Source organism: Lepus europaeus, chromosome 15, assembly GCF_033115175.1.
Source record: "Lepus europaeus isolate LE1 chromosome 15, mLepTim1.pri, whole genome shotgun sequence".
NCBI classification, from domain to species: domain Eukaryota; kingdom Metazoa; phylum Chordata; class Mammalia; order Lagomorpha; family Leporidae; genus Lepus; species Lepus europaeus.
The window spans coordinates 10874093-10899115 of NC_084841.1; the positions used below are offsets into that span (position 1 = coordinate 10874093).

At 44.0% G+C, this 25023-nt stretch overlaps 1 protein-coding gene across 2 annotated transcripts in view; it reads left to right on the forward strand.

Annotated features, from left to right (window-relative positions):
* TRIO (trio Rho guanine nucleotide exchange factor) overlaps positions 1–25023 on the forward strand; it is a 387461-nt gene that overhangs the window by 200432 nt on the left and 162006 nt on the right. For both annotated transcript variants that reach the window (XM_062211811.1, XM_062211812.1), the window contains exons 10-11: positions 6836–6958; positions 21042–21233. In XM_062211811.1, coding sequence (XP_062067795.1) covers positions 6836–6958; positions 21042–21233 — 315 coding nt within the window. The remainder of the gene's footprint in view (positions 1–6835; positions 6959–21041; positions 21234–25023) is intronic.

A 25023-nucleotide genomic window follows, 5' to 3' on the forward strand; every position in this document is an offset into this window, starting at 1 on the left:
GAGTGAGTATCTTACTGTAGGTCCTCAAAAGTCCACAGATGGGGGTTGAATTCTGCTTCTGAGAGGTTTCACTTATATATATATAAAAGTCAGATTATACAGATTATATATTATATATATATATAAAAGTCATATATATATATGAAAGTCAGTGTCACAGAGAGGTAGAGACAGTGAGAGAGGTCTTCTATCCGCTAGTTCACTTCCTAGATGGCCGCAATGACTGGAGCTAAGCTGATCCGAAGCCAGGAGGCGGGAGCTTCCTCCGGGTCTCCCACGTGAGTGCAGGGGCCCAAGGACTTGGGCCATCCTCCACTGCTATCCCAGGCCATAGCAGAGAGCTGGATTGGAAGAGGAGCAGCCGGGACTAGAACCAGTATCCATATGGGATGCCAGCGCCTCAGGCCAGGGCTTTAACCTGCTGCACCACAGTGCCGGCCCCCAAGGTTTCACTTTTAAGAGTTATGTCTTGGCTGGTGCCGTGGCTAAAAAGGCTAATCCTCCGCCTTGCGGCGCCGGCACACCGGGTTCTAGTCCCGGTTGGGGCGCCGGATTCTATCCCGGTTGCCCCTCTTCCAGGCCAGCTCTCTGCTATGGCCCAGGAAGGCAGTGGAGGATGGCCCAAGTGCTTGGGCCCTGCACCCCATGGGAGACCAGGAGAAGCACCTGGCTCCTGGCTTCGGATCAGCGCGATGAGCTGGCCGCATTAGCCATTGGAGGGTGAACCAACGGCATAAAGAAAGACCTGTCTCTCTCTCTCACTATCCACTCTGCCTGTCAAAAAAAAAAAAAAAAAAAAAAGAGTTATGTCTTGCACATCATAGAATTTGGAGTCAGAGCCCATCATTTTCCAGGTATAAAACTAAGCCTTGGATAAGATGAAGAAGTTGGCCCAAGTTCCAAGAAGCCTTATTGTGTTGGCTAGTTCGCTGTCCTGGATGCTGAACTACTGATGAGTTAATCAAAGAATAAGGTGAATTTGATGCTTAAGAAGAATATCTGGAATGGTGCTTTATAGGTAGAAAAGGGCTTTTTCTGAAGCTGCAGCTGCCTCTGTGCAGGAAGTAGCTGCTTAAGAAGAGTGGTGGTGTTTGTTTTGTTTTGTTTTTTAATGTCTTCAGAGGATTTTGGTCTTCTAGGAATTGATCAGTGAGAAGTGTTTGCCTGCGCTGAACCCTGGCCCAGCTCTTCACAGCTGCCTTGAGTTTAGCTTGCCTCTCAGTACAGGGATCAGTAGCTTGGCATGAATAATGTGATTTCAGACCCTAAAAACTTGGCCTTTGCTGGAAAGTGAAGACCATGACCCAGACACTGGTTTCAGCAGCTCTAAGATAAAGAGTATCAGCCAGCTTGAGATGGGATGAGTATATGGATTCCAGTAATTTAAACTCAGAGTGTTCCCTCATTTGTAATTTTTAACTTCATAGGTGAATTCCATTAATGTGTAGCACCATATTGAATAGCCTTCAGCAATGCTAAACACTAGCCTTTGATAAAAATTAACAGCAAGTGAAAATTATCCTCCTTTTTTTGTTCACCTACTTACGATAGCCATAAAATGAAAAAAAAAAAATTGTTCCTTTTTTGAGAAAGATAGCTCATATTCACCGGATCACTCCTCAGATGAATACAACAGCTGAGGCTGGGCTGGCCTGAGCCTAGAACTCAGTCCAGCTCTCCCACATGGGTGGCAGAGACCCAAGTAGTTAAGTGTTACCTACTGCCTTCCACAGTGTACATTGGCAGAAAGCTGGAAATGGGAATGGAGGTAGGACTTGAAACCAGATACTCCAATATAGGAAATGAGTGTCCCAAGTGGCATCTTCACTGCTGGGCCAAATATGACTGCCCCTGTTTATGAAATGATATTGCTTTGTCAAATGTCTTAATCCATTTACTGTTGCTATAACAGAATGAGCCTGAAAGAGGTTAACTATAAAGAAAGGCGTTTTAGGCTGGCGCTGCGGCTCAATAGGCTAATCCTCTGCCTGCGGTGCCGGCACACCAGGTTCTAGTCCCGGTCGGGGCGCCGGATTTTGTCCCAGTTGCCCCTCTTCCTGTCCAGCTCTCTGCTGTGGCCCGGAGGTGCAGTGGAGGATGGCTCAAGTGCTTGGGCCCTGCACCCCATGGGAGACCAGGAGGAAGCACCTGGCTCTTGGCTTCGGATCAGCGTAGTGCGCCGGCCGCAGCGGCCATTGGGGGGTGAACCAATGGAAAAAAGGAAGGCATTTTTCTCTGTGTCTCTCTCTCACTGTCCACTCTGCCTGTCAAAAAAAAAAAAAAAAAAAAAAAAAAAAGGTTTATTTTGGTTCATAAATTCAAGGGCTGGGAAGTCCAAAGAGTATGAAATTGGCATTTACTTGGCTCTTTAAAATTTTTTTAGAATGATTGTTTATTTATTTCATTTGACAGGCAGAGTGACAGAAAGAGATCTTCTGTCTGCTAATTTATACCCCAAATGTCTGCAACTGCCGGGGTTGGTCTAGGCCTAGGCTAAAGTCAGGAGCCAGAAACTATCCTTGTCGCCCATGTAGGTGGCAGAGCTCAAGTATTTGAGGCATCTTTCACTACCTTCCCAGGCATATTAACAGGGAGCTTGGTTGGAAGTGTATCAGCCAGAACGCCAGTCAGCACTCCAGAATGGGATGCCAGTGTCACAAGCTGGGACTTAACCAACTGCAACGCACTGCTTCATAACGCCAGCCCCTTCCTTACTTTCCAGTGAGGACCTCTTGCTGCTCATCTTGTGGAAGAAAGCAGAAAGGCAAGCAGATGTTAGTGAAGGAGACAAAATGTGAGGGGCAGCCTCCTCCAACTGCAAAAACTGCAGAGGGAACTATTGCATCCACAAAGGCATTGATCCCTCTTAGTGACCTAATCGCCGCTTAAGCACCCCAGCATCTCTCAATATTGTTACATTGGGAATCAAGTTACAGAACGGGTTTTGTAAATCCCCCAGTTGCCATTGGTTTCAGAGTCAGAAGCTCTTGACATGCAACACTCACACATCAATTTCCAGATTGGTTTCTGTAGTGACTGAAATAAGAGGCATTAGTGTTTGAACAAGAAAGAAACTAAAAATATATGAAACCAGATGATTGATTTTGATTTCACAGAGAATGCAGGGTAGGAAGGGAGGAAATTTATATTATGCAACAGGAAAAAAATCTGATTTTGTATAAAAAGAACAAATTTAAAATATTATAGAGTGTTATGTTTAGTTTTTATTTGCTTTATGTATTTATTAAACTGATTTTAGACTCAAAAGAGCAATTGTTTTCAATTTTGTGGCTATAAAAGGTGACTTATAAGGAGCTCTTCATATGACAGAAACATGTATAACTTACTATGCATTGTCTCTTAAAACGGTCACTCCCCCCAATGCCTGGAATGTGGTACAGCAGGTTAAGCCTCTGTCTGAAGTGCCTGCATCCCATATGGGTGCCAGTTTGAGTCCTGGCTGTTCCATTTCTGATCCAAGTCCTTGAGCCCGTACACCCACATGGGAGACCCGGATGAAGCTCTTGGCTCCTGGCTTCATCCTGGTCCAGCCCTGGCCATTGCGGCCATTTGGGGAGTGAACCAGTGGATGGAGGATTCATTCTCTGATTCAAAAGTTGAGATATTTTCTTTAGGAGAAGAGGACCTGTGCTTTATAATATATACTAAGGGGCTGTCATGCACACAACTTGGGAGCTTTCCATCTGCCTTGAAGTGAGGTGGCAAATGCAGCACTGCCTTAAAGAGCATCTTTCTCTCCAGAAAAATAGTGAAATAGTCCACTAAGTTCACTGGCTCAAAAACAGTGAAATATTTTTCAAGGTGATTAAAATAAGATGGAAGCCTGCCTTGGATTTTGGTTTATGGGTGGGGTCAGCACAGGTGCTAAGATGGTGTGCACAGATGATGACTGAATACACACCACTCCCCGTGATGTTCCCCACTGAGCAGGGAGTCAGGAGGACTGAGGAACTTGCCCGGGAGCATGCAGCCAGATCTTGTGTCTGTGTGGAGGGGTCTGGCAATGAAGGGGTTGCGTGAAAGAGCTCTTAGGAAGAGAGTCAGGAGAACTAAGTGATGGAGGAAGCTGAGTTACAGAATATAGATGGACCCACTAATAGTTTCCTTGTTCTGCTAATAATGATTGGGAGGGAGATTGTATTGCCAGAAAGATTTTATTTTTTTATTTTTTTTATTTTTTATTTTTTTATTTTTTTTTATTTTTGACAGGCAGAGTGGACAGTGAGAGAGAGACAGAGAGAAAGGTCTTCCTTTTGCCGTTGGTTCACCCTCCAATGGCCACCGCGGTAGCGCGCTGCGGCCGGCGCACCGCGCTGATCCGATGGCAGGAGCCAGGTGCTTCTCCTGGTCTCCCATGGGGTGCAGGGCCCAAGCACTTGGGCCATCCTCCACTGCACTCCCTGGCCACAGCAGAGAGCTGGCCTGGAAGAGGGTCAACCGGGACAGGATCGGTGCCCCGACCGGGACTAGAACCCAGTGTGCTGGCGCCGCAAGGCGGAGGATTAGCCTATTGAGCCACGGCGCCGGCACCAGAAAGATTTTAGAAATGAAATATAGTTATGAGGCAGATATGTGGCCATGGTCTGAGCACCCTTGGCCAGGCTTTGCCCCCTCCCCACAGTGCCCACACTTCTGATCTCAGCTGCTACCGATTCTACATGACTTTGCGGAGGACCATAGGTTTGTAAAGATTCACAGAAACTTTATTTTTGCCTAATAAACAACTTTGCTAAAGCAGAAAAAATGCTCAGGCCAGCCCTCAGCTTGAGAGTCACTGGTTTGTAGCAATGGAGAACAGGTTGACTCTGGTCCAGCCAGCTGCCTCTCTTTTCCCTGGTACCTGTCAGCATATCTCTCTGTAGTATAGCTACTAAAGAGCAAAGGATGCTTGCTTAGGAGTGAACTACAAGTTAACAAGTTGTTTTATTTTATCATTAGTGGAATGCTATAACTGGTCTACTGCCCTGTAGATCCATCTTTCCAGGGCATGTGCTTTTATTCCAAAACTGTTTGGATCTGTTTACTTAGGTATCCTGATGTGGACTCTTGTGTTTCTGTCCCTCAGAATCCAAAAGTTGAAATGTAATCCACAATGTGGTGGTACTAAGAAGCGGGGTTTTGGAGAGATGACTAGATCACAAGGGCTCAGCCTCATGAATGGAAGTAGTACCCTCGTAGTACAGGCCTGAGGTAGCTTGTTCTATCTTCCACCCTGTGAGGATGCATGAAAGGCTGTCTGGGAAGAGCAAGGCCTCACCAGACAGCACACCTGCCAGCACCTTGATCTTGGACTTGCCAGCCTCTGGGAATTGTGAGCAGTAAATTTGTGTTGTTGATTAATTACTGATCCTGTGGTATTTTATTATGGCAGCTGGAATGGACTAAGGTTGTGTCATAGTTGCAAACATGCAGAATATGAATGAACCTGCAGTATGTTAGCAGCATATTTACAGCTGTATTTAAATATTTAATGAACTTCTTTAGAAGTTTTTAATGGGCACTGGGTTCTAGTCCCAGCTGCTCCTCTTCCAGTCCAGCTCTGTGCTGTGGCCCGGGAAGGCAGTGGAGGATGGCCCAGGTGCTTGGGCACCTGCACCTTCGTGGGAGACCGGGAGGAGGCACCTGGCTCCTGGCTTCGGATCAGCCTAGCTCCAGCCATAGCGGCCATTTGGGGAGTAAACTTACGGAAGGAAGACCTTTCTCTCTGTCTCTCGCTCTCACTGTCTAACTCTGTCAAAAAAAAAAATTTTTTTTTTTTAGTTGAAGACAGCACTGACCTAGTTTGCTGCTGTTTTTTCCCTTTCCATCAAAGAGAGACAAAACGTACATTGGATATAGCGTAAATGTGTTGTTAGATATTGGCAGTGTTCTGTGTTTTCTTAAGTACTTGAACCAATGAATCACTGAGTCACAACTGTGAACTTTAAAACATCAGATTGCACTAATTTGTTTTACTTTTTTTCCCCACTGAATTGGATTTCAACTACCAAGAACTTTTAAATCATTACACTCATGGAATGCTTAGCTTTTGCAACATTGTAGTTTATGGGATAAATTACCTTCCAAGACCAGGATGGAGATGCATTAAATGTTTTTTTATTTCTTAGCTTTATGTTTTGCTTGTGTGTTTTCATTATTCTGAAGAAGAGATAGAAAAAATCAATGCCGTAGTTAAATTTGAAATGCCTGAATTGTGAAGCATTGAACCTGATTAAAAGTTAAAGTGGTGCCCTGACTCAATAGCCAGCACCCTTCACAAAGTCCATCAGCTTGGTGGCTCAATTGTGCATACAGCGAGGCAAGATTTAATTTAATGATTACTGCATGTAACATTTGTACACAGAAAGATGTACACTTTCTTAAAAAAGATTCATGTAGCTCTCTCTCTGTCCTTTTCTCTCTATGTATCTCTGACTTACAAATAAAATAAATAAGTCTTTTTTAAAAATTTTAAAAAAAGATTCATGTATTTGAAAGAGTGACAGAGTAAAGTGGGAAGAAAGAGATCCATCTTCCATCCTCTGATTTATTCCCTAAATGGCCATAACACACAGATTTGGGCCAGGCTAAAACCAGGAGCAAGGAACTCCGTTTGGGTCTCCCATTTGGTGGAAGGGGTCCAAACACTTGGGCCATCTTCCACTGCCTTCCCAAGTGCATTAACAATAAGCTGGATCTAAAGTGGAGGAGCTGAGACCCAAACTAGCACTCCAGTTTGGGATGCTGAAGTCCCAAGTGTCTTCATTGGACAGAGCTAGACACCAAACAAGGCAGGACATTGTTTTATGGCCTATGCGGGTATGTTTCGTTGTAGGTGCTGGACTGGATCGAGAACCATGGAGAAGCATTCCTGAGCAAACATACAGGTGTAGGGAAATCTCTTCATCGGGCCAGAGCTTTGCAGAAGCGTCATGAGGATTTTGAAGAAGTAGCACAGGTAAAACAATAACTTTCATTGTTTTCTCCCCTAAAGACCTGTGTGACTGCTTTTGAATTAAAATTTGAACTGCAACTGAGGTGAGTTGGTCTTAGCTGGAAGTATTTGAGGTGACTCAGACAAAGTCAAATACTCAGATTCCAGAGTGAAGTTGTCATTGTGTAGGCAGAAACATGATTTAGTCCATTGACTCTTTTGTAAAATATGGTGTTCTGGAATCAGAAATACATCTTGGATGCTTTTGTCGTATTTATTGTACCAGTGTCTGCTGACTAGTTTGTGGAATTTCAAATCATATTCAGAGAATAGCAGTCCTTCTTGCATGTCTGTAAAGATGGGACAGCGTTTGTTGTCCTGTTTCATTTCCGTTAAATGTGTTTCCTTAGGGACCAGGAATTTCTAGTCTAGCTTGTTTAGAGCCTTGGATTTGCGGAGTTTGAACATTGGCTATATTATAAGTGTATGACTTTGGATACATTAAAGGTGCTCTAAAGTTAACTCTCTGATCTGAAAAATCCTACATACAACACAAAGAGGGAAGGATGAAGGGTGAGAGAGAGAACAAGAGAAAAAGAGAATGGGAGTAAAAGAGAACCAAAAGGGAGGCAGAGAAAAGGAAACCATCTAAGTAGGACAAAACCAGTCTCACCTTATGGTAAACTGAGGAACATTAAAAAAAAATTCTTAAGAACACAGAAATTATAAAATGACACCTGTGAGAATGACTATTTGAAGAAAAACCTGTGTTTCATCAGTAATGATAGATTTCAGAAAATGGTGGAATGGAGAATGAGGGAGGGTAACTCTAAACTTTGAATTCTGTACCTAGCTCAACTGTCATTCACTAGTGAGGATAAACTGTAGACCAAAACCGAGACTCTTTCATCAGAAAAACTGAAGTGTTTACTAAGAATAATTAAGTATCCACTGTAATTTAAACTCCACAAGAACAGAGGCTTTGTTTAATCCTGTATCACTAGCATGTAGGGCAATGTCTGGCATATTTTAAATATTTGGCAAAATTTTTTCCATGAGTTAATTCAGTGAATAAAATGGAAGTATGACAAGAAAGGACTGGAATCAACAAGAGCAAAGAAATTGGGACATATGTCTGTAGATAAAGGATTGACCAATTAAGCTTTGAGAGGTAGCTAAAACAAATGAAAACCACAGTGCCAGCTGCCCTGCTGTGAGAGGGAGAAGTGTGTTCTGAAGAGGATGGCAGGAGCCACTGTGTCCATCCTGGATGAGTAAGTCAGCTGTGCCTGTTAACATTTCTGAATGTCCACTGAAAGTACAGATAGAAAACATTGCTTCCAAATAAATTTAAAAGGTAAAGAAATACAGAAAACCAGAAATCAAAGCTGCTAAAATGGATCTGGAGGAAGCAAAAGAAATAACAAAAATCATGGTAGAAATCACAAAGTAAAATAATCTGTCCCAAAATATCAGTAATTACAGTAAATGGAAAGTAGATTATACTCATCAAAAACAAATTCTCAGGTTGAATAGCTCTTAAAGCTATGCTATTTGTTGGTTTTAAAGGGTATACCTAAAACATAGATACCAAGAAGTTTGAAAATACATTAAGTATTAGAAAATGATCCACCAGGAAAATATTGAACAAAAGAAAGTTGGTAAAAGAATATTAATACTAGACAACATAGGCTTGAAAACATGAAAAGTTTATCATAAAAAGAAGAGTTATCAATATAGCTCTAACAACGTAGCCTCATAATCTGTTTTAAAATCTGCATTAAACCATGACTGTGTGATCAGTACATTTTACATGACAAAAGGTTCAATTGCACACTAAAATATGGGCTGGAATTATAGGATAATAAGCTAATTACACTTAAGTCTGATTCCATGAAAATTCCTGTAAACAATGACTTTCTTGAATATCTTCATTTTGTAAAGTAAAAATGCAAGTCTCAACCTTGTGCTTTATCAGTCTCAAGAAATGAGTAGGGAAGATTAAATTCCACAGCTTTGGCACACTCACTTCATTTATCTTTGGGACCCTTCTCTTGTTCACATTACATGTGGCCTCTCTATGTTCACTTGCTAGGAAATATTTTGCCTTCCTGTAGCAGAAAAAAATGTGGCAAATGTGCTCTGATCTCTCCTTCACTTTTTTCCTAAGATAAACTGATGCTGTTATTACTGTGATTTGAGGATGAATGTGGAATTTGGGTTATATGACCAAAGATTTAAGGCACCAAAGAACTTAAGAGGCAGAACTGCAAACAGCCAAGCTCTGGAGATGTGGAGGCTCTTGCCTTGGGCAGCATATTTGAACTGACTACCAGTGGGGTCACCCTCACCTCTGCCTCACATCTTCCTGTGTATCTTTTAATGTGAAGGACCAAAGTAATGAAGTCTCCTCCTTCCAGTTCCTGTGGTCCTGTCCATTCTAAATGAAGATAGTGTCTTCTGTGGTTGATCTTCCCGTCATCTCATGTCTAACACAGCCTCAAGTCTTAGATAGTCATCAGCTGTCAGCACAGCTCTCAGGAAATAGCAGGAGTAAGGAACAGTCTTTCCTGGAAACATTTCTGCCTTCAGGTTTGGGGGCAGGCAAAGAGTAATGTAGTACCTGCTTCATGGTCATCTTTTAAATCCCAGCTCCTTCTGCTACTCCTCTGAGTTTCAGTCCTTTCTCATTGCTCTTGCTTATTGTCCCTGGGATTCAAAGGAATGCCTGACTCTTCCCCAAATTCCAAGTGCTTTAGCCCTAATCTGAACTGTGCATGAAAGTTATAAACACATTTTGTTCACTTGACTAATCTGTGCACCTTTTATCTAGTTTTTCAAAGAATCATCTATTATGTGTCAGATATTCTGCCAGGCAAGGGGAGCAACAGCAGGTGGCCATAAACCTGGACCTCCTTAGCAGGCATGGCTAGCTGTCAGGGGGCTTTCCAGTGTAGTTCTTGACATTTAAGCCAAGACATGACTATTAATAAAACCCAGCAAGTGTCAAAGGAAGAAGAGGATTTTAGAAGCGAGCAATGAGGGCAACAGGTGGGACCTGAGCAGCAGGACGTGTGGACCTGAAAGACAGGTATGTGGATCTGGTCGTCCAGGGCTGGGACTTGCATGGACACTAGGCTCTCCCCTCTGTACCACTCTCGCCTGCAAGTCTCCATCACGTGTGTACCCCAGCATGTGGCTTTGCCTGTGATCTCTTGATGTCTCACCTCAGCACCGCCTCTTTCCCTACCCTCTCCTCCAATCCTGTGGCTGATGCTGGTCCCATCAGTCATAGCCTCTTTGCCCAGCATCTTCAACTTCTCATGTACCTCTTTCCCTTCTGGCATTGAATGCCCACAGGCCCACTCCTCTCTTTCCCTGATGAATGTGACTTGCTTCTGTTATATTTTTGAGGCAGTTATTGGTTTCAGAAGCAGCCACTGCTGACTTTAGACCTCTCTGTTGGAGCTGCCAGGCAGACCTAGAAGCTTTGCTTGGAGCAGGCATTCAGTAATCAGTTGTTGTTAGTGGGGACCTGGGACCCAGTTGTTTATATAATACCCCTCCTCTTGCTAGCATCCCATATGGGCTCCAGTTCGAGCCTTGGCTGCCCTACTTCGAATCCAACTCCCTGCTAATGTGCCTGGGAAAGCAGTGGAAGACAGCACAAGTGCTTAGGTCCCTGCACCCACATGGGACTCCTGGAAGAAGCTCCTGGCTCCTGGCTTTGTCCTGGCCCAGTCCTAGCTATAGCGTGAACCAGTGGATGAAGATCGATCTCTTTCTCCTTCTCTCTCTGAATTTATGCCTTTCAAATAAGTAAATAAAATCTTTAAGAAAAATATTTATTTATTTATTTATTTGAAAAGTGGAGTGACAGAGAGATGGGGAGAGAAACAGAAGGAGACAGACCTTCTATCAACTGGTTCACTCCCCACGTGGCTGTAACAGCTCAGAGATCACCCAGGTTTAAGCCAGGAGCCAAGAACTCCATGCAGGTCTCTTGTATGGGTGGCAGGTGCCCAAGCACTAGGGCCATGTTCCTCTGACTTCTCAGGCACATTAGCAGGGAGCTGAATAGTAAATGGAGCAGCTGAAACTTGAATCTGCACTCTGATACAGGATGCCAGTGTCCTAAGTGTTGGTTTAACCCATTGTACCACAACACTAGCCCCCATTTCAGACTCATTCTAAAAGGATTTGGCTCTGCCACAAAAATGACACCATCAGGTATTGTAAACAGAGGGACCGCCCTGTCGGAGAGGAAATAACCACAGTTAAATGTGGTAAGGTAGCCATGGAGCTGTGAGACTTGAAGAAATATGGTGGACTCTCTTTCTCTGCCACTCAACCTTGTTTAATCTGAGCTTTTTAGTAACATTTTAAAAAAAAGATTTATTTATTTGAAAGGTAGAGTTACAATGAGAGGTAGGGACAGAGAGGTCTTCCATCCGCTAGTTCACTCCACAAATGGTCACAATGGCTGGGGCTGGGCCAGGCCAAAGCCAGGAGCCAAGAGCTTCTTCCAGGTCTCCCACATGAGTGCAGGGAACCAAACACTTGGGCCATCCTTCACTGCTTTCTCGGGCACATTAGCAGGGAGCTGCATTGGAAGTGGAGCAGCCGGGACTTGAACCAACACACATATGAGATGCCAGCACTGCAGGCCAGAACTTTAACCCCCTATACCACAGCACCGGCCCCTCTAATAACATTTTCAGCCAGAAGAATCATGGCTGTTAGGGGGCTCCATAAGGAACCTGGCTTTATGAAGACCACATGTAGTTAGGTATAGTCTGCATGGACTGTAAAAGTGCACTACACATTTTTCGCTTCATTCCTGCAAGCCCTCTAGGATGACAGGACTGGAGTCTTGCTTCAGCCCACAAGGATGGGGCCCACCAAGATCAATGAATTACCTTGGCCAGCTTCCCTCTTCTGCCCTCCCTACTTTTGCCTGCTTTCTGTCATAACAAGTTGTAGTAGATATGGTCCTGGCAAGTGTCAGTCTTCCTATTTTAGAATTTTTTTTTTTTTTTGGAGGGGCAGAATAGTCTTTGGAGACACCTCATAAATGGAAACAGAGGGATCTTTAGTGCTTACTGAGGGGTCTTACTGAATTTTCTGTAATGTATTCACAAAGGTACAACAAAGTTTGACACAAGAAATTTCTTTTTACCTATAAGTTATTTCTGGATTGATTGGTTTGTTTCTGGTGATTGTGTTTTGAAGCTTCCTTTATAAAATTAGTTATAAATTGTTTTCAGTTTAGAGATATTAAATAAGCAGTTTACTTAACAAAATTGTTCTAGGCCTAGTGTTGTGGCGAGGTGGCTTAAGCTGCTGCCAGCATCCGGTATAGGCTATGGTTTCTCTCCCAACTGCTCCACTTCTGATCCGGCTCCCTGCTTATGGCCTGGGCAAAGCAGTGGAAGATGGCCCAAGTTTTTGAGCCCCTGCCACCCACGTTGGGTGAAGCTCCTGGCTCCTGACTTTGGCTTAGGCAGCCTAGGCTGTTGCGGCCATCTAGGGAGTGAACTGGTGGATACAAGATCTCTCTCTCTCTCTGTGTGTGTGTGTGTGTCTGTCTGTCTGTCTTCCTCTCTCTCTGTAACTCTTTTAAATAAATAAATCTTGAAAAAATAAAATTTAGTGAACTTCTTTAAAATAGTAAGCTGTGGCACGCTGAAGTAATGTAAAGATTCAAAAAGGAAGTGGTGAAAGTCTATGGTTGAATTCATAGAAAGTGTGCTAAACACAGATTTGCTATGTAAAACAATCCTAGTGTTCTGGGAAGGAGGAACCCAGAGGAACGTCGTGTTTACTTGGTGGATGTGAGCCCTTCAGCCCAGCATATCTTCTGCAGGCACGAGACCTTGCTCCAGGGCCTAGATTTCAGGATTCATTTCAGACACAACTGTAGCCACTAAGAAAGCTCTTGGATCATTTTTTGCACACAATTATAGAGCTAAGAACTACCTCATGACTAATCTGAAGGTCCATTCCTTTATCCTGCACAGTGATGTGTGTAGATGGAGCCTACTGAATAAATCTATGCTGATCGACTTACAGTGTGTGGTGTGTGTAGCCATAGTGCATTTTCATGTACTAGCGGGAAAAAAAAAAACTTAAAACAAATGATTAGTGCAAAGAAAGATGTTCTTTAACAATGATTGTTTACTTTCAAATAGTTACCCAAGTTAAAATTCCTTTTTACCTATTAAAAAGCTGTGATTACAACAATCAGTAAGCCCAGAAAATTCTGGTTCATGGAAGAAACTGGCTTAGAGAGTACAGTAGGTCCCTTAAATTTTGCCAGTAAATCTCTGGCAAGAACATCTTTCCACATGCCCTGCTTTTTGCATGCTTAAAACTGCCTTTTATTCTCTGGGACTCAAATTACCACCCAAAGATGTAGCCTTCTGTGAAGTTACTCTCCATGAAAGCGTTTCTGTCAACCACTTTTTATATGAGCCAAGTAATTATCTTGCTTTCTTGGATAGAAGAATGTATTCTTTAGGAAAGCAGGAGACCTTACATTTGTTTGAGAAATGCTTGAGAAGATAAGCTGGCCCTACAACTCCCTGGTCTCTGAACTCATTCATCTTTTGCAAGGAGGAGTCTATATCCCACCACATGCACCTGCAGAAACCTTCCCCATTGTTAGCACACTTGTCATTTCTGTACTGCAGATCCTAGAGCCATGCATATATACAGCAGGCTGCCAGTTAAGTTTTTAACGTAAGTCATGTTGTTTTTTAGTCTAAATAAATTGATAGTGGAAGATTCAGGGCAAATTATTTGCTACCAAGAATTTCCTTTAGGTTGATGTGAATTTAGCAGATACCATCAAATTCTCTCTCATGCTTTTTTGTTTTCCTTATTAAAAAACACTTCTGAAACTTAGTAGTATGACTCCACTGTGTTATGATTGTCTGACCAGAAGCAAGGTACTTGATTTCTATGAGCCTTAGTTTTCCTAGTTGTAAAATAATATCTACTACCTCTCCTTATCAGGTTGCAATCATAAGAATACTTATGAAAACGTCTGACACTCTGCAGGTAATCAGGATGCCAAGTCCCTAGCCTAGAACATTTGGATCATTCACATTGTCCAGATACCTCAGTGAATACTAACCTTGTGTTTTCAGACTACCCAACAGCATGTGGGAATCACTCCAGGAGGTATTGCAGGTGCTTTACCCCTGACCCACCTTACCTTGCTGAACCCCCACGCGCCCCTCAGAATGAACGTGTATCCATGGTAAATGCTTACATACATAGATAGTAGGCAGTATGCTGCTGGACCCAAATCTGTTGTTCATGTGTTCAATTTTACAGTGCTGTACCTAAGCTGAAGGTGTCACCTCTGTTATGTGTATGTGAATACTGTGTTTTCTCTTCATGGATAAAAAGATAATCTGAGAATTTCTGTGTCTTTTAGTTGACAATTCAGATGATCTTGGGCTTTCAGTTTACACTGTGGAATTGGCTATCATTCATTTTCATTACATTTATTGATTTATTTGAGGGAGACAGAGAAATCCCATCTACTGGCTTATCCCCCCACATTCCCTCAGTGGCCCCCTGGCTGAGGCTCTCCCAACCAGGAGCCAGGAACCTAATCCAGGTTTCCTGATTGGGCAACTGGTACCCGACCACATGAACCATCACCTGCAGCCTCCCAGGGTGCTTGTAAGCTGGAATTGGGAGCAGAGCTAGGGCTTGAACTAAGGCACTCCAGTATGGGATGCGTATATCCAAGTAGCCTGTTAACTGCCAGTCCTACCTTCCCCTATTACATTTCTACCGTGTTAAGATGCTTGGTTGTTTCTTGTTTACAGACTTTGATTTGCTTATTGTTATTTTAATATGAGAAATGGAATAGAAATAAATTTTCAGGCCATTCAGTGCTTGTTTTCCGTCTTTTCTATATTCTCCAAGATCCCCTGGGTTCTAAATGTAGCCTCTGGCCATCATTGGTAAGAAATACTCTGCAGATAAATAGTATTTCCCTTAGTCCTCCTCGTTAGTGGTTTTAATCTACTCAATAAAAAGGAGACTGTCAGGATCCCTACCTTGGCCGGCCCTTGCCTTATCTTCCTTAGCCCTCATGGCAAGGATGATTCCCACCCCTCAGACAATGAAATGGGCCTAGAGAGAGAAGCCTGAGGCACTGTCTGGTTTCTTCAGACTTTAAAGTATGCTTTTACCTGAAACCCGCCCTGCCCCAAGTCAGGTGACTAAGTTTCCCCTTCTAAGAGAAATCCTGGCCCAGGCATGGGCTGTTTGAATGATCTTAGCTCCACTGGCTGACTCAGGCAAGTTACCTTACCTCTCTGTGCGTCAATTTCATCCGCTGTGGAATGGGAATGAAGTAGCAGCCACATGATAGGGCTATTGTGAGGCATAGAGCGAGTGCTCAAAAGTTAGCATGTTTGATCAGCAGGGTTTAGTAGCAGCATGTGCAAATCTCTGTTCTTCATTGCAGAGTCCAACAGAGTCCAGGTTAGGCCTGTTCTTGGGAAAGCCTGGCCAGGGGTCAGGCACACAGGTGCTGATACACCCCACTAGCACCTGGCACTGTGCTGGGGGAAGCCCCTGGCACTTTTGTGTTACTTCATTTTTTTTTTTTTTTAGGTTGGTCCATTTATTATGGCCAATTCATTTTCTTTTCTTTTCATTTTGTTAAGGTAAACAAATTTCAGGCATTTCATATATACAGATTTAGGAGCCTAGTAATATTTCCCACCCTACCCTCTCTCCTGCCCACACTTCTGCTACTTCATTTTCTTTAAGTGTAAGATAAGAAGTGGGATGCATAATTGCTGTTTAGTGCCCCAGGCCATTTGAAAATGTGTGTGTCCCTTTGGGGCATTTATGTTGTAAATGTCTTTGTGTGGCATCAGAGAGATGGGGAAACTTTCAGAAACATAATGTTGGGGAAGATTGCGTATGCTACGTGGGAAGCAGAGGACTGCAAAGCTATGGTGATAGTCAGTGTGTGTCCAAGGCACTCTGCTCTGCACACAGCCCCTCCACTGTTGGCTCCACTTAGCTCTGAGGCCCCTCTGTGTCCATCTTGGGGACACAGACTGGGACTCTGAGGTGAGGCTCTGAGGGGAGCTGGGTCTCCATAACTCATCATCCTGGTAGAGTCACCTTGGGGAACGTGGGGAACCTTGGTGGCCGAGTGTCTGTACAACTCCATCCTGACCCTAGCAGGCAGGAGAAGCTTCTCCTGGGGCCGGAGGCCATGCTTCTCCAGGTTGCCCCTAGTGCCAGCTCAGGAGGGGAAGGTCTGGATGAGATGTGCTGGAAATGGTCAAGTATTGCTTATATGTGAAAACTCACTTTCTTTTTTTTTTTTTAATTTTTTATTTAGTAAAAATAAATTTCCAACGTACAGTTTATGGATTACAAAGGCTTCCCCACCACCACAATTTCCCTCCCCCTCACACCCCTCCCATCTCCCACTCCCTCTCCCATTCCATTCACATCAAGATCCATTTTCAATTATCTTTATATACACAAGATTGATTTAGTATATATTAAGTAAAGATTTCATCAGTTTGGACCCACACAGAAACACAAAGTGTAGAATACTGTTTCAGTACTAGTTATAGCATTACTTCACATTGGACCCTAATTTAAGGACAGATCCCACATGAGAAGTAAGTACACAGTGACTCCTGTTGTTGACTTAACAATTTGACACTCTTGTTTATGGCGTCAGTAATCTCCCTAGGCTCTAGTCATGGAAAACTCACTTTCAAATCTGTTCCATCCATCGGTCCATCTATCCACACAGAAGGATACTTCAAAAAGTTTGTGGAAAATGGACTCAAAACTTGGCAACAAAAATGTTGAAGTTCAAGCATTTTTTTTTTTTTTTTTTTGGACAGGCAGAGTGGATAGTGAGGGAGAGAGATAGAGAGAAAGGTCTTCCTTTTGCCGTTGGTTAACCTCCAATGGCCGCTGCAGCCGGCGCATCGTGCTGATCCGAAGGCAGGAACCAGGTGCTTCTCCTGGTCTCCCATGCGGGTGCAGGGCCCAAGGACTTGGGCCATCCTCCACTGCCTTCCTGGGCCATAGCAGAGAGCTGGCCTGGAAGAGGGGCAACTGGGACAGAATCCGGCACCCCAACCGGGACTAGAACCTGGTGTGCCAGCGCCACAAGGCAGAGGATTAGCCTGTTAAGCCACGGCGCCGGCCACATTTTTTTTAATAATATGCATTTTCCACGAACTTTTTGAGAACAGCTTATAAACATATACATTTATACAAACATATACACTTATACAAACATATGTACACATGTATTTTAAAATAAACATTGTTTTTTAGGATAATCTTAGATTGAAAGAAAAACTTCGAGAATAATACAGAGAGTTCCTCTATCTTATCCCAAATTTGCTCTATTAATATCTTTTATTAATATGGTGAATTTGTTGTAATTAGTGAACCAGTATTGTCTTATTAAATACGGTCCATCCACTGTCCAGAATCCCTGAGTCTTTCCCTGACATCTCTTTTCTCTTCCAGGACCTCATACTGCATTTAGTTGACCTATCACCTTAGCTTTCTCTTGACTCGGAGACTTTCTTCATTATTTTTTTTTATTCTAAATAGCATTCTTGTCCTTCCTACCATGTTCTCATCCCTAGTCTGTGGAGGAAGGGTACACCACATGGACTGGGGCCTGCTCTGTGCATTATCTGGTTTACCAACCACCTTGATTCACCTGTAAAGTGGGCTAGTCACGAGCAGGGGAGGCTCAGAGGGTGAGCCTACCCATAGTCACAGAGCTCAGTGACAAGACGTGTTGCACTGCTGGCTCTGCCAGTGTCCCCTGGCCATCACTCGGGCACTGTGGTGGTTTGATACAGCTCTGGATCTTCAGGTCCCAATTCTGAGGGCTTCTCGTCACCACAGCCTCCGCTGACAAGTTGCCAGACTGCATGGTGGGGGACAGGCCTGAAGTTGCACAGGTTGGAGGGTGGACATGTATTTGCCCTAGAGCATTGATAACAGATGTTTGTAGGACATAGCTTTGCTGTCACAGATGCCTTTGAAGTGGGAAATTTTTCTGTTTCTGCTCTAGGCAAGAATCACTGTTACTTAGCTTCCCAATATGTTGTGTTAAGATCTCACAAGCCCTTTAATTGTGCTTTTAAAGTCTATACCCAGACTAGGAAACAGCTGTACTTTTCTGGCTATTTCAAATAATTTGGTTCCAAATAATATATAAATGTATATATGGGTATCTACTTTCCAAGTCTGGCTGTTGTTAATTAAGAAATTTTAAGGGATTCTTTGAAATCTCCTCATACATTTATAAAGAGTTCTGAAAGATCTTTTGTTAATTTTGCACTCAGTATCATGCTGAATATTTCAGAACTTTCTCATGAGATATTGGATAGCACCAGAAGAGAAGTCTACTACAAATGGTTCTCGAGATTGACAGGGAGGAAAAGTGAACTGTGTGCCTTGTTTCCCAGGTGAACAGGGCCCTGTGATGCACTGTTTCATAGCCCAACAGGCCTACGTGTCAGAGAGACCTGGATTTGAATCCTACTTCTACCACCCGCAAGCTTTGTTGCCTAGGGCTAACAACGGCCCTCTAGGCCTCATTTCTTTACCTGTAAAATAGGCTGTGGTAAAATGGTCTAGTGCAAGAAGGCCACTTGGATGACAGCACACAGTGCAGTGATCTTGTCACACCCTGGGGGTGGGTGAGGCAAGGGCTGGCTTTCAGCCTGTGGTGGTGAGAGGAGCAGACTGATGGTTAAATCCTCGGTAGACATACAACCCCTTACCAGCTGCACCTGGTATGCCACTTGCTCTGGGTATTAGTGCCCTTCTTATTACTATATCGAAATACCTGAGGCAGCCTGCCTTGTCTAGGGGTTTGTTGTAGTTCATCTGGAGGTGCAAGGTCTAGGGCTTCATCTGGCAATGGCCCTCTCGCCAGCAGAGCCCTGAGGTGGCACCAAATATGATGTGACAAGAGACAGGGAGCGCCTGTGTCTGTCTGCTCTGTAAACGTGGATCCTTACCACCATTATTGAATCACTCTCTCCTGTCACGCTGTGTTATTTTTGAACCTGTTGGAAGTACAGCACAAGAACTTCTCCTTGAACCTTTTCCGTTAGTGTATATTTCCTACCAAGAAAGGACATTATCCTGTGGAAACTTAATGCTGCTATTGAAGTCAGAAAACTGACATTGACACACCTACTAACTAGGCCCTGTATTGCCCTTGATAGCAAAGGCTGTCATTCAGAATCACCTGTGCTACTTCATCGTCACAGTTCTCAGTGTCCCTGAGCAGTGCCATGGTTTGCCCTTGACCACAATCTGACACTGGGCACGATTTCAGTGTGGCCGATGTGACGTTTCTTGTGGTAGCCTGTCAGGTGATTCATGACTTTCATCTGTGTTCTTACTTGTGTGTTCACTTTGGTCCTGGGTTAATGTGCCTGCCAGGCTTCTCTCCTTTTTAACTGAAAAGTACTTTGTGGGGAGGTACTTATTCATCTATGTCAGCATCCAAGTTGATATTGTTGTATTCAGCTGATGACTATGTGACACCCCTCATTCCCTGTGATGCTGATGTTATCCCTGATGTGGCCAGGGAGCCTCCTCAGACTGGCTTCTATGTCCTGACTATCCACATTGTCCTTGAGCACTTTTTTACTCTGGGGACAGCAAGATGTTTCAGGCTCCTGTCATCCTTGATGCCACACCTGGCCTGCAGGTAGCCATTCCTCCATGGAGCCCCGATTGCTTTCAGAGGAAAGAGTTACTGAGAAGTAAAAATCTGACACGTTGCTTTGGGGCCAGTGCTTCTCCCCAGCCCTTTCCACACATGGATGGAAGGAGAGGAATGTGAGTGAGCACACTGTGCATGCACGCACATTTTTGTCTGCCTGAGGAAGACTAGTACCTCCAGTTTCAACTCAAGTGTCCCCTTTTCTGTACTTAGAATAATTCCCTTCTCTGACATGAAGAATCCAGATCTCATTATCCTTAATGTGTTGACTTAGTTAATTAAGTCCTTTGGATATACCCCATCTCCAGACTTGGAGGCCACCCCCTTCCCAGGTGGACTCTCATCATTTGTGTTTGGTTGAACCTTCACTTCTCATACCAGGCTGCCCAGCACAAGGGCACCCTCATCACCTTACTTGGCCTCCCATCCTCATGGAAGAAACACCTACCCTGCTCGGCTTCTGGGCTCAGTTGAGAAGGAGAAGGCAGCTCACCTTGTTTTTCAGGGGGAAATAGGCTGTTCTGCTGCTGCACTGGCTCGTGCAGCCTGTCTGAGCAGTCCCCCCCTCCAGATCAGAAACTGTCCTCACTGGCAGTTTCCTATAACACGATCGGGGCCCTAAAACAGTTCTGTTTATTTGAGGAGTCCATTTGTAGTGTCAGATTTATGAAGAATAAAATATCACTTTCAGAATATTTTAGATACATATTTGCATTTAACTTTCAGCTCTTTGAAACTCTGTGTACGTTTTAGTCATTACAGTTTCTTTTCCTTTTTCTTAAAAAAAAAAAGTGTGCTCCTAAACAGAAAAAAGATAAGCACAGAAGTACCAATATGCATAGAAACATGAAAAGAGACAGCAACTTAAATTTGCTTGGAACTTCACCTTTAATTTGCAGGGAATGGGTTATGAGAGCAGTGTCTCATACTGAAAGACACAGGACAGAGACTTTCTACCCTGTCTTAAAACCAGGAGAAAAGTGAAGAGGGCATTTGTGGCTGTAGGCTGTCTCCTGGCTTCTCCTTGGCAAAAATCCGAAAGTCTTTTCTGAGTCACAAGACAGCAACTGCCGGTAAATACCACTGTCCTTTCAGATGTCAGTGCTTTGCCGTGAGGGCCAAGGACCGACTATCTAAAATAAAATGATAATGGAAAAGGCTGCTGACAGGGATGGAGTAGGACTCCTAGTATCAACTCTGCCAATCATATTTTTCTGTTGGTTTATGTGAATGGTCAGGAATAGCATCAGCTGGCTCTGTGTCACTGTGCATTATGACTGTGTGATCTGTTTCTCACTCACCTTCTGCTTCTCTGGATGTTCTCTTGTGCAGAACACATACACCAATGCAGACAAATTACTAGAAGCAGCAGAACAGCTGGCTCAGACCGGGGAATGTGACCCAGAAGAGATCTACCAAGCTGCTCACCAGCTTGAAGACCGGATACAAGATTTTGTTCGACGAGTTGAGCAACGCAAGATCCTGCTGGACATGTCAGTGTCCTTTCACACCCACGTGAAAGAGGTAGGCACAAGAAGGCAAGAACATAATTGTTGTCTGGAAAGATCTTTGGATTCCTTGGAAGGAATTTGAATTTGGTTGTGAGAAAGTGGACCAGATTGGCAAGTCACGAGATGTAGTCCGGTATGGATAGTCAAGAAGCGAGCTTCTTGTGCCAGCCCTCCTTGTCATATGACTGTGTGCTGCTGTTGCAGGGAGTGGCTGCAGGAGAGGACTCATGAGGGCTGGGGAAAAGAAGCTGAATGAGATCCCTTCAACTTTGAATGAGATCCCTTTAGCTTTGGAGAATCTGAGCGTGCTCAGTTAGCATAAACAAAGGACCAGCATGTGGTGGTCAGAGTCGTGAGGTTTCTGTCTGGTAGTAGCCTGTCATGTGGCTCAGTCATGTTGCCTTCTGACTTTGTTAGGTCACTCTCACATACTTAAAAAGTATTATGTACTGCTGAATCTGAATGCTCCAAGGCCAACAGTACAAGTAATATTGATGCTAATGTATGAAGTATGCTCTCATTAAAGAACTTTCTCATGGTGAGAGAAAATGTGTTATTTGCTTTATGAAAAATAGATAAATACTACATATGCCTTATATATATTTGTATATGCTTTTCTTGTTAGAAATCATAGAAAGTTATGTTAAAGTAGAGAGAGAAAAAGAGATCTTTCATCTGCTGGTTCCCTCCCCAGATGGCCACAATGGGCCAGTGCTAGACCACGCCGAAATTGGAAGCCAGGAGCTTCATCCAGTCTCCTGATGTGGGTGGCAGGGACCCAAAACACCTGGGCTATCCTCAGCTGCTTTTCACAGTCCATTAACAGGGAACTGGATCAAAAGAGGAGCAGCCATATGGGATGCTAGCCTCATAGGCAGTGATTTTACCTGATGTACCACAACGCTGGCTCCTGATTAGTTTTTAAAGCAAAATTAAAAGTGAGATGTTGGGGGGGGGGGGGGGCGCGGGCAGCTCTGTGGCTTAGCGGATAAGGGCACTGGTTCGAGGCTGTCCCACTTCCAATCCAGCTCTCTGGGAAAGTGATGGATAATGGCCCAGGTCCTTGAACCCCTGCACCCATGTGGGAGGCCCTGAAGAGGCTCCTGGCTCCTGACTTAAGATTGGCACAGCTCTGACTGTTGGGGCTATCTGGGGAGTGGGCCAACAGATAGAAGAACCTTCTCTCTCTCTCTGCCTCTGACTCACTGTAGCTCTTTCAAATAAATCTTAAAAAAAAAAAAAAAAACTGAGGCAAGGACTAAAGGGAAGAAATAATTCTATTCTCATGAGTGCATGAAGTCACTAAATATATTAGATGAATGAAAAATTTCTAAGAGATATACATTATCTGAATCAATTCTTAAGCAGATCATACTATTTTTAGACTTTATTTATTTTAGAGGTAGGGTTATAGATCGAGGGGGAAAGAGAAAGAGAGAATGAAAGAGACAGAGACGGGGGAGAGAGAGAGAGATCTTCCATCTGCTGGTTCACTGCCCAAATTGCTGCAATGGCTGGAGCTGGGCCAGGCTGAAGCCAGGAGCTAGGAGCCAGGAGCTTCTTCCAGGTCTCCCATGTGGGTGCAGGGGCCCAAGCACTTGGGCCATCTTCTGCTTTCCTAGGATACTGCAGAGAGCTAGATCTGAAAAGGGGCACCTGGAACACAAATCAGCACCTATCTGGGATGCCGTGCCACAGGTGGAGGCATAGCCCCCTGTACCACAGCACTGGCCCCAGCAGATAATACAACTTAAAATTACATGGTGGAAAATAGAAATGGAAGCACTTCTATTTAGGTAAATTTGCGAAGCTTTTTAGAGGTACCCAGTGCACAAGTCATTTTTCTTCATGGCTAGATGGCTGGCATAGTGTTCCTGTGTCTTGATCTGAGTGTGGTGGTTGTCCTCTCATCTTGCAGTAAATTTCTGGCTCTCTGATGAACAAGTGAAACAAAGGCGATCTTAAAATAACTCATGTTAAACAGGTCCTGGATCAAGGCGATGTCCACTTTCTGATAGCTTAGGGGTCTCTCTAGGAATCCCATCTGGAACAAGGTTGGTGCTTGAAGTCTCATTGCAGACCTGGCACTTAGACTGCAAACCAAGACCTCTGGACTCTGACTGTCCAGAGTACAGAGGATGGAAAAGAGGTCACCTGCTCTGGGGAAGAGAGAAGAGACATTCTCATAGAGAACAGATGCTTGTGCCCTGAGGTTCGATGCAGCAGGTGGTTGGTAGAGATCTCAGCCTCAGCTTCTCCTCACACTTAGATTTGGATGCATTCTAGGGCCCTGCTTCCTCTAGAAAGAATCATACAATGCTTAGCCTGCTTTCAAAAAGCTTCCCTACTAATGCTTTATCCTACTTTTTAACAGTGTCTTTGACTATTTAGAAGGAATGTTGATTGGCCTAACATAACTTTTGGCTTTATTTTGGGAAGATTATTATTCCCCTACCTTTTGTCCTCCATCTCTTACTGTTCCTTGCAGTGTTATTCATGGCATTTACTCACATTTGTCTGATTACTATCTGCCCTTCTTCCCATTTACATGTACTTTTTCACTTGTTTTTCACCTTTTTTTAATTTTTATTTTTTGACAGGCAGAGTGGACAGTGAGAGAGAGAGACAGAGAGAAAGGTCTTCCTTTTGCCGTTGGTTCACCCTCCAATGGCCACTGTGGCTGGTGCACTGCGGCCGGTGCACCGCGCTGATCCGAAGGCAGGAGCCAGGTGCTTATCCTGGTCTCCCATGCGGGTGCAGGGCCCAAGCACTTGGGTCATCCTCCACTGCACTCTCGGGCCACAGCAGAGAGCTGGCCTGGAAGGGGGGCAACCGGGACAGAATCCGGCGCCCCGACCGGGACTAGAACCCGGTGTGCCGGCACCGCAAGGCAGAGGATTAGCCTATTGAGCCATGGCGCCGGCCCACTTGTTTTTCATTCACTTACTCTTTTCTCTCATTCCTTCCAAAGTGCTTTCCAAATCCAATGTCATGTGCAAGAAGGTGATACCAAAATGAATGACCACAGGAGCAACACGTGCCTGTTCTTTTGTGTGTCTCACATTGTAGACCTCTGCATTTTGTTTCTCTGGATAGATTTGAAGTTTCTGGAAGGCTGGGACCTTCCTCATTCCCACAGATTAGCCCACCCCCAGGACTTAGTAGATGCTCCGTAAAAGCCAGTGGAATAAATGGTGTTTATTTCTTGCACATCATTCTGAGATTTAGTGATAGATTTAGTGTTTGGATGTCATTTCCATTTTCAAATATAGCAAAACCAAAATTATTTCCATCCATTCTTACTCATTCAACATCATTCTCAAAGTTGGGACCTGGGTTAATTTGTAATCACTTTTGCAGTTTTTGGGTTATCTGAGGCAACCAGGTGGTAACATGGAACTCTGGCCACAGTTTGCTTCTGGACCTGACTCAGGGGCCTTGCATTGATTTTTGTTCTCAGAATCCATGGTTTCCTAGGAAAGCTCACTCCTCTTTGAGTTGGGCTGTGACTCTTGCCTGGTTAAGTGAAGAAGCCTTTTGATTCTGCTTTTGCAAACTTAGAGATGGAACTGGGACAGGTTTTTGTTTTGAGTAATGCCTGGAAAAAGAGGAACTTTTCATTTCATTCAGAATTTAAAACTAAAGGCCTCCCAACCACCTGGAGATTTTTATTTATTCATTCAATTATTTAGCAGCAAAGCAGTGTGACTTCATTTTTTATGCCTGACAGTTGAGCAGTCAGACTTCTTTCTTTGGTTGGGGCCTGTGCTCAGCCTTCTGGGGACAGCAGGCAAAGAGGCAGC